This window comes from Suncus etruscus, chromosome 19 (genome assembly GCF_024139225.1).
Source record: "Suncus etruscus isolate mSunEtr1 chromosome 19, mSunEtr1.pri.cur, whole genome shotgun sequence".
NCBI classification, from domain to species: domain Eukaryota; kingdom Metazoa; phylum Chordata; class Mammalia; order Eulipotyphla; family Soricidae; genus Suncus; species Suncus etruscus.
This window is the reverse complement of record NC_064866.1, coordinates 1,708,937-1,722,911: the sequence shown is the minus strand read 5'-3', so window position 1 is coordinate 1,722,911 and position 13,975 is coordinate 1,708,937. Positions and strand designations below refer to the sequence as shown.

The window sequence follows — 13,975 nt, the reverse complement described above, 5'->3', positions numbered from 1 at the left end:
CGTTTGAACATTTAACACCTAGAATGACTGACTATATTCTGAACTTGGTAGGCCACTGTTACTATAAAAATTAGAAAAGGGGGCCGGAGAGATAGCATGGAGGTAAGGAGTCTGCCTTTCATGCAGGTCATTGGTTTGAAACCCAGCATCCCACATGGTCCCCCGAGCCTGCCAGGAGGGATTTCTGAGTGTGGAGCCAGGAGTAACCCCTGAGCGCTGCCGGGTGTGACCCCCCCAAAAAAAAATTAGAAAAGAAAAGAAAACAAAAGGTTCTTAAAAACCTACAGAAAGATTGGGAACCTATTTGCCAAGACAATACATGCAGCACCACTGTAAACACATTACATTAACTGTAATAAAGTTTTAACTACTTAAAGGAGGCATCAAGTTCACTGACTAAGTTACGGCTAGATGGAACACCTATTCTCTTGTGATCTATATTTCACTGAAATTTTAAATAAATTTTAAGTAAATTTAAATAAAATTTAAATCCCTGATTTAAAATAATCTCCCTAAAATGCCTGCTTCAGAGCCATGCTTCCGTTAACTAATAAATCCACAAAAGAGCCAACAGAATCAACAGTGATGAAATACATTCTGACTTGGGTTTCGTGTGATCTGTTGTCTTCTTGTTGGAGACTTTAATAAACGAGCTCTCTTGTCTGCACGTTCTTCTTTAGGCAAATTATTTCAACCTCACAGCTTTTGGGGGCCTTGTTTTGACAGTATTAAAATAAGATACTGAGGGATAAAAGGGCTGTAGCTCAGGGAAAGAGCAGATGCAGGCCTGAGGTCCTGACACCAGGAAAAAAAAGCAAAATGTATTTTAAGAAATGCTTCCAAACAAAACAACATAAGCCATTGGCCGCTGTTTATGATGTCAGGTTAGCTACTTACCAAAGGAATGATTGATCACTTCGAATAAGGCAAAATAATTCACGGTTGTACTGTCCATGCCAACTTTTGCTGCAATGGCCTACAGTAGAAACAGGATAGATTAAAGTCAAACAAAGTTCATTTAAGAGTGTGGCCTCGGGCCTGGAGAGATAGCACAACAGCGTTTGCCTTACAAGCAGCTGATCCAGGACCAAAGGTGGTTGGTTCGAATCCCGGTGTCCCATATGGTCCCCCGTGCCCGCCAGGAGCTATTTCTGAGCAGACAGCCAGGAGTGACCCCTGAGCACCGTGTGACCCAAAAACAAAAACAAAAAGAGTGTGGCCTCAGGGGCCGGGAAGGTGGCGCTAGAGGTAAGGTGTCTGCCTTGCAAGCGCTAGCATAGGAAGGACCATAGTTCAATCCCCCGGCGTCCCATATGGTTCCCCCAAGCCAGGAGCGATTTCTGAGTGCATAGTCAGGAGTAACCCCTGAACGTCAAACAGGTGTGGCCCCAAAACCAAAAACAAACAAACAAACAAACAAAACAAAAAAAGAGTGTGGCCTCCACAGAGTACGTGAACAAGCATAACTGAAGGTGCACAGGTTTGGCAAAACGTTTAAGCACTGCAACCTGATGTTGGCAAGCACCACAAATGATGGTGTCCGAGCACCAAGGCCAGACACGCATGTAACGCCTTGGTACGGCAAAAAACAAAATCATTAACAACCATGGTAAGGGGAAAGTGGCTGAAGAAAGAAACAAAATGTTAACGAATAAAAGAAGGCGTGTGCTGATTTCGACCATCATAATGCAGTACTTTCACCTTAATGTTCAGACTGTCCATTTAATAAGTCTATTGTGTGCCAGATACTTGAAGCTTTTTTTTTTTTTGGACCACACCCGGCGGGGGGTGCTCAGGGGTTACTCCTGGCTGTCTGCTCAAAAATAGCTCCTGGCAGGCACGGGGGACCATATGGGACACTGGGATTTGAACCAACCACCTTTGGTCCTGGATCGGCTGCTTGTAAGGCAAACGCCACTGTGCTATCTCTCCGGGCCCTACTTGAAGCATTTTAATCCAGCCTATTCTCCACAGCTTTACACCATCAAATGTCAAGCCTGTTTATTCAAGTTTCATTTACCTGATAAACGTGGTCTGTAGTACTGTTCTTTTTAACCCTGACTGTCACTGTGGATCCATCTGGCAACGCTACTCGCAGCTCTACGTCGGACACACCATTGTAGTTCTGGAGAGAGAGAAAGAAAGAATTTCAGACCCAGACTATCCTCACTCTCCTTTTAATGAGCTAGCTGAACAACAACCTATGGTGACAGAAAGCAAGTTCCAAGAAAAAGTGAAAACACATCTTAAAAGTAAATATGGGAGGGGCTGGAGAGATAGCATGGAGGTAAGGCGTTTGCCTTTCATGCAAGAGGTCATCTGTTCGAATCCCAGCGTCCCATATGGTCCCCCATGCCTGCCAGGAGCAATTTCTGAGCATGGAGCCAGGAGTAACCCCTGAGCACTGCCGGGTGTGACCCAAAAACCACAAAAAAAAAAAAAAAGTAAATATGGGGAGCAAATATAGCAAGGCAAACGCCGATCCAGGACCAAAGGTGGTTGGTTCGAATTCCGGTGTCCCATATGGTCCCCCGTGCCTGCCAGGAGCTATTTCTGAGCAGAGAGCCAGGAGTAACCCCTGAGCAACGCCGGGTGTGGCCCAAAAAACAAAACAAAAAAAAGTAAATATGGGGTGGCATAGTGATGATGCAATGGTAGTTGCACATAGCTGACCTAGGATGAACCTGGGTTCAATTCCCGGTGTCCCACATGGTCCCCCAAGCCAGGGGTAACCTCTGAGCATCACTGGAGTGGTAACACAGTGGGTAGGGTATCTGTCTTGCACATGATCAACCTGGTTCAATCCTCAGCATCCCATATGGTCCCAAGCCTGCCAAGAGTAATTCTTTTTTGGTGGGGGGGCCACACCCAGTGGCACTCAGGGGTTACTCCTTGCTCTGCACTCAGGAATCACTCCTGGCAGGCTTGGGGGAACCGTGGGATGCCGGGGGTCGAACCCAGGTCAGCCTCGTGCAAGGCAAAAGCTGTCCTCGTCCTCGCTGTGCAATCACTCTGGCCCCTACCAGGATTAATTTCTGTGCACAAGAGCCAGGAGTAACCCAAGCATCAACAAGATGAGTCCTCTTTCTCAAAAAAAAAAAGTAAGTAAGTTGGGGGCTGGAAGAGTAGCACAGTGGGTCGGGTGATTGCTTGGCGTGTGGCAGGCCTGGGTTTGATCCTCAGCATCCCACATGGCCTCCTGAGAACAGAGCCATGAGTAATACCTGATCATTGCCATGTGTGGTCCAAAACCCCTCAAAAAAAAAAAAAAAAAAAGTGGGGCCGGAGAGATAGCATGGAGGCAGGGCGTTTGCCTTACATGCAGAAGGATGGTGGTTCGAATCTCCACATCCCATGTGGTCCCCCGAGCCTGCCAGAAGCGATTTCTGAGTGTAGAGCTAGGAGTAGCTCCTGAGTGCAGCCGGGTATGACCCAAAAACCAAAAAAAGAAAAAGTGCACTCATTTTCATAAAGCTGACTTGCTTCTGCAGCACAAGTTCATTGATCTTGAAGATGGATAAGAGAAACGGGGAAGTCACAGTTTTGCATTTCAAGACAGAAAACTTGAATGAAATTGTCTCAGTCCCCCATTCCCATTTCTGGCTTAGTTTCAAAAACTCAAGACTCAAAAAAATGAGAAAAGAAAACAACTGGGAGCAGTAATTTCAGAAACTGTTCTCTGGTTTCAAATGGTTTCAAGTGTGCTACATTGGTTTATGCAAGACCCCAACTCTATTGTGCGGCCTGAACTAAGATTGATGCGGAACTCAGGAAACTGAGTTAGTCTGGTATCATTGAATTCTGGCAAAAGAAGAAGCAATTCTCATGAACCTTAAAAGATACCTTTCTCTCATTATTTTGTTTTTGTTTTTTGGGCCACACCCAGCTGCGCTCAGGGGTTCCTCCTGGCTCTAGGCTCAGAAATCGCTCCTGGCAGGCTGGAGGACCATAGAGGATGCCGGGATTCGAACCACCATCCCTCCTGGACCAGCTGCATTCAAGGCAAAAGCCCTTCCGCTGTGCTATGTCTTCAGCCCCTCTCTCATTACTTTTGATGACTAACACATTCCTAAAATTTTTTTTTATTTTTTATTTTTTTTTGGTTTTTGGGCCACACCCGGCGATGCTCAGGGGTGACTCCTGGCTGTCTGCTCAGAAATAGCTCCTGGCAGGTACGGGGGACCATATGGGACACCGGGATTCGAACCAACCACCTTAGGTCCTGGATCGGCTGCTTGTAAGGCAAACGCCGCTGTGCTATCTCTCCGGGCCCACATTCCTAAAATTTTTATGACCAAACCAAACCAAAATAACCCAAGTATGTCTTCATTCACCACTTTAAAAAAAAAGAACTGTTCATTCCATAAAACCATTACTCATAATCGAAGTTGCGAAAACAAGATATAATATAATATTACTGAGTAAGTAAGATTACACACATGATTTTATTCAATTCCTATTTATTAACCATGCACCTGGAAATAATTTGTTCTTGTGGTAAGGCACTAGGTATTTAATGATACATTAGGGGCTGGAGTGCTAGCACAGCAGAAGGGCATTTGCCTTGCACACAGTCAACCCAGGCGAGATCTCGGTTCAATTCCTGGCATCCTGTATTACAGGTCCCTCAAGCCTGCCAGGAGCAATTTATTTCTTTCTTTCTTTTCTTTTCTTTTCTTTTCTTTCTTTTGTTCTTTCCTTTCTTTCTTTTCTTTTCTTTCTTTCTTTCTTTCTTTCTTTCCTCCCTCCCTCCCTCCCTCCCTCCCTCCTTCCTTCCTTCCTTTCTCTTTCTCTTTCTTTCTCTCTTTCTTTCTTTCTCTCTTTCTTTCTCTTTCTCTCTCTTTCTTTCTCTCTTTCTCTTTCTCTTTCTCTCTTTCTTTCTTTCTTTCTTTCTCTCTCTCTCTTTCTTTCTCTTTCCTTTCTTTCTTTCTCTTTTTCTTTCTCTCTCTCCTTCCCTCCCTCCCTCCTTCCTTCCCTCCCTCTCTCTCTCTCTCTCTCTCTCTCTCTCTCTCTCTCTCTCTCTCTCTTTCTTTCTTTTGGTTTTTCGGGCCACACCGTTTGATGTTCAGGGGTTACTCCTGGCTAAGTGCTCAGAAATTGCCCCTAGCTTGGGGGGACCATATGGGACGCCACAGTGGTCCTTCCTTGGCTAGCGCTTGCAAGGCAGACACCTTACCTCTAGCGCCACCTTGCCAGCCTCTTTTTTTTTTTTTGGTTTTTGGGCCACACCCGGCAGTGCTCAGGGGTTACTCCTGGCTGTCTGCTCAGAAATAGCTCCTGGCAGGCACGGGGGACCATATGGGACACCGGGATTCGAACCAATCACCTTTGGTCCTGGATCAGCTGTTTGCAAGGCAAACGCCACTGTGCTATCTCTCCGGGCCCGCCAGCCTCTTTTTAAGGATTTTATGGTAGTTCAACTCATATGAATTATTTTGTAAATCAATTTGTGCTAGGTAACTTGAAGCTTTTCCCTTAAGAGGCAGAGAGGACTACTACGGGGGACAGTCACCTACCTCATCTGATTCCGACAGGAATTCCTGCATGATGTCACTCTCACCAATAACTCGTATTGAGCACACTGTAAAAAAAAAAAAAAATCTGGGATGAGATCCTAAAGTCAAGACTGAAGAAAACATATCAGGGTTAGAGTCAATCATCAGTGGCAGGCAATCATGTCAAACTTACATGACATTTGGGAAGGGGAAACGGAAGTTTTGGGGTCAGATCTGGCTGTGTGGAAGAGCTCTTCCTAGCTCTGTACTCAGAGATGCTCTTTGGCAGTGCTCAGTGGACCAAATGCAGGAGTGGAGATTAAACATGGAGTACACAGGGATTGGCTGTGTACACGTAAGCAACTTAGCCTCAGTACTATCTCTTCAGCCCAGTTTGGCATGTGATATTTAAAGCACAACAAACAATATATAACAATATATCCAAGAAAAGAATGAAAAATACTATGTTCGTTAAAAAATAAAAATACTCGGGGCCGGAGAGATAGCATGGAGGTAAGGCGTTTGCCTTGCCTGCAGAAGGATAGTGATGCGAATCCCGGCATCCCACATGGTCCCCCGAGACTGCCAGGAGCCATTTCTGAGCATAGAGCCAGGAGGAACCCACGAGTGCTGCCAGGTGTGACCCAAAAACCAAAAAACAATAAAATAAAAAAATAATCGGGGCCGGAGAGATAGGGTAGGACATTTGCCTTGCAAGCGGCCGACCCAGGACGAACGGTGGTTCGAATCCCTGAATCCCATATGGTCCCCCATGCCTGCCCGGAGCGATCTCTGAGCGTGGAGCCAGGAGTAACCCGAGTGCTACAGGGTATGACCCAAAAACCAAAAAGAGAAAAGACTATATTTGTTAAAAAATAAAATTTTATTCATTTTTTAAATAAAAAAATGGAGGCGTTGGAGAGAGAGTACAGAGGGTAGGGCATTTGCCTTGCATGTAGCCCACCTGAGTTCAATCTCCAGCATACCTTACCCGAACCTGCCAGGAGCAATTTCTGAGCACAGAGCAGGAGTAACCCCTGAGCACAGCTGGATGTGGCCCAAAAACTAAACTGCAACAAAATTTAAAAAAAGAACAAGGAGGGATCGGAGCGGTGGTGCAAGTGCTAAGGCGTCTGTCTGCCTTGCACACACTAGCCTAGGACGGACATGGTTCGATCCCCCGGTGCCCTATATGGTCCCCCAAGCCAGGAGAGATTTCTGAGCGCATAGCCAGGAGTAACCCCTAAAAAACAAAAACAAACAAGCAAAAAAAAAAAGAACAAGGGCCAGCAAATAGTATAGGCAGAAGTTACATTTTAGCCAGTGAACTTAAAACCATTTTATTCTGACCTACTTTAAAATTAGTATTTAGTTTTTGTCTTTGGGCCATGCCAGCATCGCTGAGGCTAGCCCTACCTAGTCTGGTTTCGGTTACTCCAAGAGGGGCTGGAGACTAGAAAACGCAAGGGGCCAACCAGAGACTCCAGCATAATACAAAACACACAGTCCAGTGCCTGGAACTATCTCCCTAGTCCGAGTTGAAAAATTATTTCAATTAAAATGTCTGGAAAACTGCCCATGTGGTTCCCAAGTCAGCATACTGATGTCTGTCTAAAAGAGTTTGCGGGTAAGAAGTGCAGCCTGTAGATGAAGGTTTTTCAGTCACGGAAAACTAGTTATACATTTGTGGGGGATGTGGGGGGAAGCCACGCATGGCTGTGTTCAGGAGTCACCCCTGACTGTGCACTCAGGAATTACTTCTGGCAGCGTCAGGGAAACAGAAGGGGTGTGCCAGAGACCGAATCTGGGCTGGCTGGTGGGCAAGACAAGCACCCTATCTGCTATACTAGTGCTCTGGCCCCTGTACAGCACTTTTCTATTCCTTTTTATTTCTCAGCAAACCAATAAAACAGGCTACTAGGAGCTGTACTGAACAGAACTGATTTTAAAAGTAAGGTCGGTCAACAACTTTTGGCAGAAACGAATTTACTTTTCACTCTTGAAAACACAAACTCGATTAGGCAGTGTGGGAGTAACAATAGACAATCAAGTCCTTGTCCACTGAGGTCAGAGAAATTTATAGAGCAGGGGCCGGAGGGATAGCACAGCGGCGGGACATTTGCCTGGCATGCAGTCAACCCGGGAGGGACCCAGTTTGATTCCCGGTGTCCCATATGGTCTCCCAGCCTGCCAGGGGTGATTTCTGAGTGCAGAGACAGGAGTAACCCCTGAGCGTCGCTGGGTGTGGCCCCAAAACCAATCAATCAATCAATCAATCATTAAAAAAAAAAAAAGCTTACCTTTTTCTAGATATTCTTCCAACCCCCGACGCCGGGCATCTAACTGCTGTTCTGATAAAGAGAAGGGCCATTTCCCTGGAAGTCGGGGAAATGTAAAGTTAGCAAACTCTCTCTTCAGGTTCTGGTGAAGGATGGCAAATTCCCGGTACCGTTTAGAACACAGCTGCCTGCCTGCCATGTAAACGTTGTACACCTGGCGAGGGAGAAGAAAAGGCCTTGCTTACTACGAGTTGAAGTCACACATCCTCACAAACCAAGCTGATTCGTAGATACTGGTGTGAGGTCTGCCACCATCTCCTCACTGGAGAATACATGCAAGATCACTCACTCTATGACCTATTATGTAGTTAAAAAGGCCAGAAATGACACGTGCAAGAGAGTGCTCTTCTTTCAAGGGGCTTGGGATATTACTTTGTTATGGAAATTATTTTTCTAGCCTTGGATTACTAAATTCATATTACCAAGAAAAAAGAAAAAAGAGAAATAAATAGGTGGACTAGAGGTGACATAGGGACAACAGTGGAGGGTATTAGGTATCTTGGGGGAGGAGGGGGTGCACAAGTTTTGTGTTGTTTTGTTTTTCATCAAAATCATCAATGTGGAGGGAGCCACAGTGATAGCACAGCAAAAGGCACAACGTGCCTTGCATGCAGCTGACCTGGGTTCGAGCCCCAGCATCCCTTACGGTCTCCCAAACATCACCAGGAATGCCCCCTGAGCACAGAGCTAGGAATAAGGCCTGAGTACTACCAGGTGTGGCCCAAAAACCAAAAAATCATAAGCGCTAGCATTAGTGTAAACATATTACCCAGACTATAATAAAAATTATCTATAAATAAATAGTGGCTAGAGGGTTAAGGTTGGTTGCCTTGCATACAGCTGACCTGAGTTCAATTGCTGACATCCTGCACAGTTCCCCAGAGCCTGTCAGGAGTGATTCCTGAGTGTAGAGCCAGGAATAACCCCTGAGCATTGCTGGGAATGACTCAAAAAAAAAAAAAAAAAACGGAAGGGCAAGAGAGATAGCATGGAGGTAAGGCGTTTGTTTGCCTTGTATGCAGAAGGATGATGGTTTGAATCCCGGCATCCCATATGGCCCTCCGAGCCTGCCAGGGGAGATTTCTGAGCGTAGAGCCAGGAGTAACACCTGAGCACTGCAGGTATAAACACCCCCCTCAAAAAAAGAAAATGAAAAAGTCAGTTAAAAATAAAATAAAATTAGGAGTCAGAGTGATAGCATAGCAAGTAGGACATTTGTCTTGAATCCAACCAGACTTGGATTCGATTCCTGGTATCCCATATGATCCCACAGCCTGCGAAGAGTGATTTCTTTGCTTTTTATTTCTAGTCTATTTGTATATTATTTCCTCTACTAATTTTGAGATTAATTTGTTCCTTCTCAACGTGTTTAAGAAGCCTGTTTAGATTATTAATCTGAACTTTTTCTTTTTTTTATAGTATCTTTATTTAAGCACCATGATTACAAATATGTTTGCAGTTGGGTTTCAGTCATAAAAAAGAACACTCCCCCTTTCGCCAAAAGTAATTTCTGAGCAGAGCCAGAAATAACCCTGGAGCGCTGCCCGGTGTGCTGGAAAACCAAAAATAAAAAACTTCTAATGTAGGGATTTTTATTTTTATTTATTTTTTTGTTTTGTTTTGTTTTTGGGTCCCACCTGGCAGCACTCAGGGGTTACTCCTGGCTCTATGCTCAGAACTCGCCCCTGGCAGGCTCAGGGGACAATATGGGATGCCAGGATTCGAACCACCGTCCTTCTGTAAGCAAGGCAAACGCCCTACCTCCATGCTATCTCTCTGGCCCCGGGATTTTTATTTTGTTTTGGGTTCATACCTGGCAGAGTATGGGGGACTGAATCTAGATCTGGGTCTGTTGATAGCTAAGGGTTAAAACAGATTAAAAGTTAAAAGGAGGGGCCCAGAGAGATAGCACAGCGGTGTTTGCCTTGCAAGCAGCCGGTCCAGGACCAAAGGTGGTTGGTTCGAATCCCGGTGTCCCATATGGTCCCCCGTGCCTGCCAGGAGCTATTTCTGAGCAGACAGCCAGGAGTAACCCCTGAGCATCGCTGGGTGTGGCCCCCTCCCCAAAATAACTAAAATTCTATCCAAAAGTTAAAGGTTTTTTTTTTTTTTTTTGGGGGGGGGGGGGGGGGGTTGGGTCACACCTGGCAGCACTCAGGGATTACTCCTGGCTCTATGCTCAGAAATTGCTCCTGGCAGGCTCAGGGGACCCTATGGGATGCCGGGATTGGAACCACCATCCTTCTGCATGCAAGGCAAACGCTTTACCTCCATGCTATCTCTCCAGCCCCAGAAGCTAAAGTTCTTAAATTCCAAACTAAGTCTCTGGGGTGGAGAAATATTACAGCAAGTAGGGTGTTTACCTTGCATAAGGCCCACCCAGCTCCAATCACTGACACCCCACATGGTCCCCTGAACCCTGCCAAGAATGAGTAATCCCTGAGCACTGTTGGGTGTAGCCTCCCAAAACAAAACAAAGCAAAACAAAAGAAAGCCTAAAGGCAACCATATGTTCTTGAATAATCTGGGTGTATTGGGTATGGCTGTGCACTTTCCCTAAAGTGAGTCATGAATGACCTCTGTTACGTTTTCTGTTTCTATCTTAGATGTACAGAGTGGAACTAATCATAACCCTTGATTCCTAAATTATTTGAATATTTGTTCTAAAATTTTACAAGTGAAATAAAAGTGAAGACTGGGACCATTTATTTCTAACTACAGAGCCTTTGTCTCCCATCGCCCTGCTTACCAATCAGTTTGGACCATATTCTCCTTTCTCTTGGTTTTCTCTTCAGTAATTTTCCTTCTATAAAATTGTTAGGTCGGAATTTTATTTGGGGTCCACAACCTGATTCCGCACTCGGGTTATCACTCCTGGCAGTGCCTGAGGTCTATACAGGTTGCCGGGGATCAACCCTCGTTGACCACAAGGCAAGCACCTTTACACAGTACCTTCTCTCCGGCCTCTGGAACGCAATTTTTAGTTTACAAATTTGCGTGTCATCCTTGCGCAGGGGCCATGCTAATCTTCTCTGTATCGTTCCAATTTTAGCCTATGTGTGCAAAGCCAGTTGATGAGTGTGAACACACACACACACACACACACACACACACACACGAAGTTGCATCACTTTCATCCTTTTCAGTGCTGTATAAATAGATCCCAAAATTTTGTCAATGGAATCATGAGATGTCTTACTATGCACATTTTTCTAATTATAATGCTGCTGAGCATCTTTTCATGTATTTTTTCACGATGCAAATGACTATCTGTAAAACATCCACTGTTCTGCCTGCTAAATTTTTGTCTTGTAGCATTGCTCTGTAGAGATAAAGAGTAAAGGCAACATAACAGTTGTTTATATTTATAATAATAAAAAAATACTGTTTTTGTTATTGTTGGGGAGGGTTGTTAGCAGGGTCACACCCAATAATGCTGAGAAGCAAAAAATGTGGCGCCAGGGATTCAAATACAGGGCCTTGCCCATGCAACGCAAATCCCTGGCCCCACACACTCTTGATTTTTTTGTTGTTGTTTTTCTGCCACACCCGGTGGTTCCTACTCAGGGGTTGCTCCTGGCTCTGCACTCAGAAATCGCTCCTGGAAGGCTCAGGGGATGATATGGGATGCCAGGATTCAAACCACCATCCATCCTGGAACGGCTGCGTGCAAGGCAAACACCCTACCGCTGTGCTATCTCTCTGGCCGCACCCCACATACTTACTCTTTGAGACAGACAGATATTACCTCTTTTGTTTGTATATAATATATATACAAACTCTTCTTACTGTGTAATTTTTTAAATTTTATTTAAAACATCATGTGCACACTCAGAGGTGCTCAGGGTAACAAGCAGTGACCAGGGATCAAACTTGAGCCTCCTCCTGTAAGCAAAACATGTAGCTCCTGCTGGTTCAGCTAACTCTCCACCTGCATTTGGGGATCTTGAGCTAAGATTTTCAAGACAGAGCACAGAAAGTCGAGAAAGTTGAAAAACAACACAAGCACCAGAAATCTATAAATGCCCTTAAACTCAGGCTGACACTAAAGCGAGCCATGCCGAGTCTGGAATCACTGATGCTCTTCCAAGTAGGAAAGACTTCCCGGAAAGGACATGTCATTCAGAAGACTGGAGCTGACTCAATTTCAGAGTAAAAGCCATTTTAATGAAAAGCGTTTAAAAGCCACCAATGTCAGAGTAGGGCAAGGGATTCACTTAATGGCAAAACAACGACAACGACGGCTTACAAGGTTGAAACCTGGAGTTAGATCCTCACAGATTCATCTACCTGGACAGTCCTCCCCATCCCAGCCCACCAAGAACAATTATTGAATGCAGAGCCAAGAGGGAGCCCAAGCAGCATTGATCAAAAAAGCTTTTCTTTGGGGCCAGAGCAGTGGCACAAGTGGTAAGGCGTCTGCTTTGCCCATGGTAGCCTAGGACAGACCGCAGCATCCCATATGGTCCCCCAAGCCAGGAGCAATTTCTGAGTGCAGAACCAGGAGTAACCCCTGAGCGTCACCAGGTGTGGCCCCAAAACCGAAAGAAAAAAAAAAAAAAAAGCTTTTCTTTAAATAGCAAGACTAGGGCCTGAGAGATAGCACAGTGACAGAGTGTTTGCCTTGCACACGGCCAACCTGGATGGACCCAGTTTGACCCCCGGAATCCCATATGGTCCCCCGAGCCAGCCAGGGGAGATTTCTGAGTGTAGAGTCAGGAGTAACCCCTGAGCACTGTCAGGTTCGATCCCCTAGTGCCCCATATGGTCCCCAAGCCACGAGTGATTTCTGAACGCAGAGTCAGGAGTAACCCAAGTGTCACCAGGTGTGGCCCAAAAACAAAACAAAAACAAAAAACTACAAAAAATGAACAAAAAGAAAAAATAAAACAGAATAGGGGCTGGAGTGGTGATACAAGCGGTAAGGCGTCTGCCTTGCCCGCGCTAGCCTAGGACGAACTGCGGTGGCCGGCGTTCCATATGGTCCCCCAAGCCAGGAGCGATTTCTGAGCGCATAGCCAGGAGTAACCAGAATAAAGCACCTGAAAAGTCTGTAGTACAATATTAAAATCTAAATCCACATATAACTGGAATCAAGAACAAGAGAAAAAGAATGGGAGCTAAATACTTGATGACATAGACAGAAACTCTCCCCAAACTAATCAAAATAACATACCATACATATATGAAAAGTTTAGAAAACTCTAAACAGATAAACAGCAATAATCACCCTCCTAAGCTTATAAATATGAAATGTATAAAAACCAAAGAACAAAAGGGGCCAAAACAATAGAATAGTGGGTAGGGCACTTGCTTGGGCTGACAATATGGTGCCCAGAGCTACCAGCAGTGATCCTAAACACTGCTGGGTGTGGCCCAAAAAAACAAACAAACAAACAAAAACAAAGACCAAGAGTTCTGAAGTAGCTAGAGGTATTCATTATTGTTCCTTTTGGGCCACAGCTGGCAGTTCTCAGGATTTACTCCTAGCTCTGCACTAAGGAATTACTCCTGGCAGGGGTTGGGGGATCCTATGGGTGCCAAGGATTGAATTTGGGTCTGCCACGTGCAAGGTAAATGCCATATATATTTACTATATCCCCACGCCCAAGAGGTGTAAATATTACAGAGGTCCAAAAATGTAAATAAATGGGCTTCTTTTACTGTATGTCTGGGTGTTATGTTTAGAAAAGTGAAAGAAAAGAACATATCAACCCAGAATTTTTTTTTGTTGTTTCTGGGCCACACCCGGTGTTGCTCAGGGGTTACTCCTGGCTGTCTGCTCAGAAATAGCTCCTGGCAGGCACGGGGGACCATATGGGACACCGGGATTCGAACCAACCACCTTTGGTCCTGGATCGGCTGCTTGCAAGGCAAACGCCGCTGTGCTATCTCTCCGGGCCCAACCCAGAAATTCTTGCTGGGGAACACTACTATGTGGTGCCAGGGATGAAACTGCGTCAGATGCATGTAAGGCAAGTTCCTTGCCCTCTACTTCTCTGGCCCTCAACTCAGATATTTATAAAATAAAAAGTAAAAAATCTTCTAATATAGAAAGAAAATATTTTTTCAGACCAACAATAGCTAAGAGAATTCACCAACCGGATGCACATAAATTTTCAGAATATTAAAGGAAATTCT

General features: G+C 45.1%; 1 protein-coding gene and 1 non-coding gene across 2 annotated transcripts in view; both read right to left on the bottom strand.

The window, feature by feature from the left end:
* SNX27 (sorting nexin 27) overlaps positions 1-13,975 on the bottom strand; it is a 58,788-nt gene that overhangs the window by 16,768 nt on the left and 28,045 nt on the right. Inside the window, exons 3-6 of the mRNA XM_049765997.1 lie at positions 7,796-7,988; positions 5,517-5,581; positions 2,021-2,125; positions 898-976 (exon numbers count right to left, since the gene is read on the bottom strand). Coding sequence (XP_049621954.1) covers positions 898-976; positions 2,021-2,125; positions 5,517-5,581; positions 7,796-7,988 — 442 coding nt within the window. The remainder of the gene's footprint in view (positions 1-897; positions 977-2,020; positions 2,126-5,516; positions 5,582-7,795; positions 7,989-13,975) is intronic.
* On the bottom strand, positions 10,804-10,905 carry LOC125997716 (U6 spliceosomal RNA). The gene has a single exon (XR_007491748.1). It is a non-coding gene; the product is annotated as a U6 spliceosomal RNA (small nuclear RNA).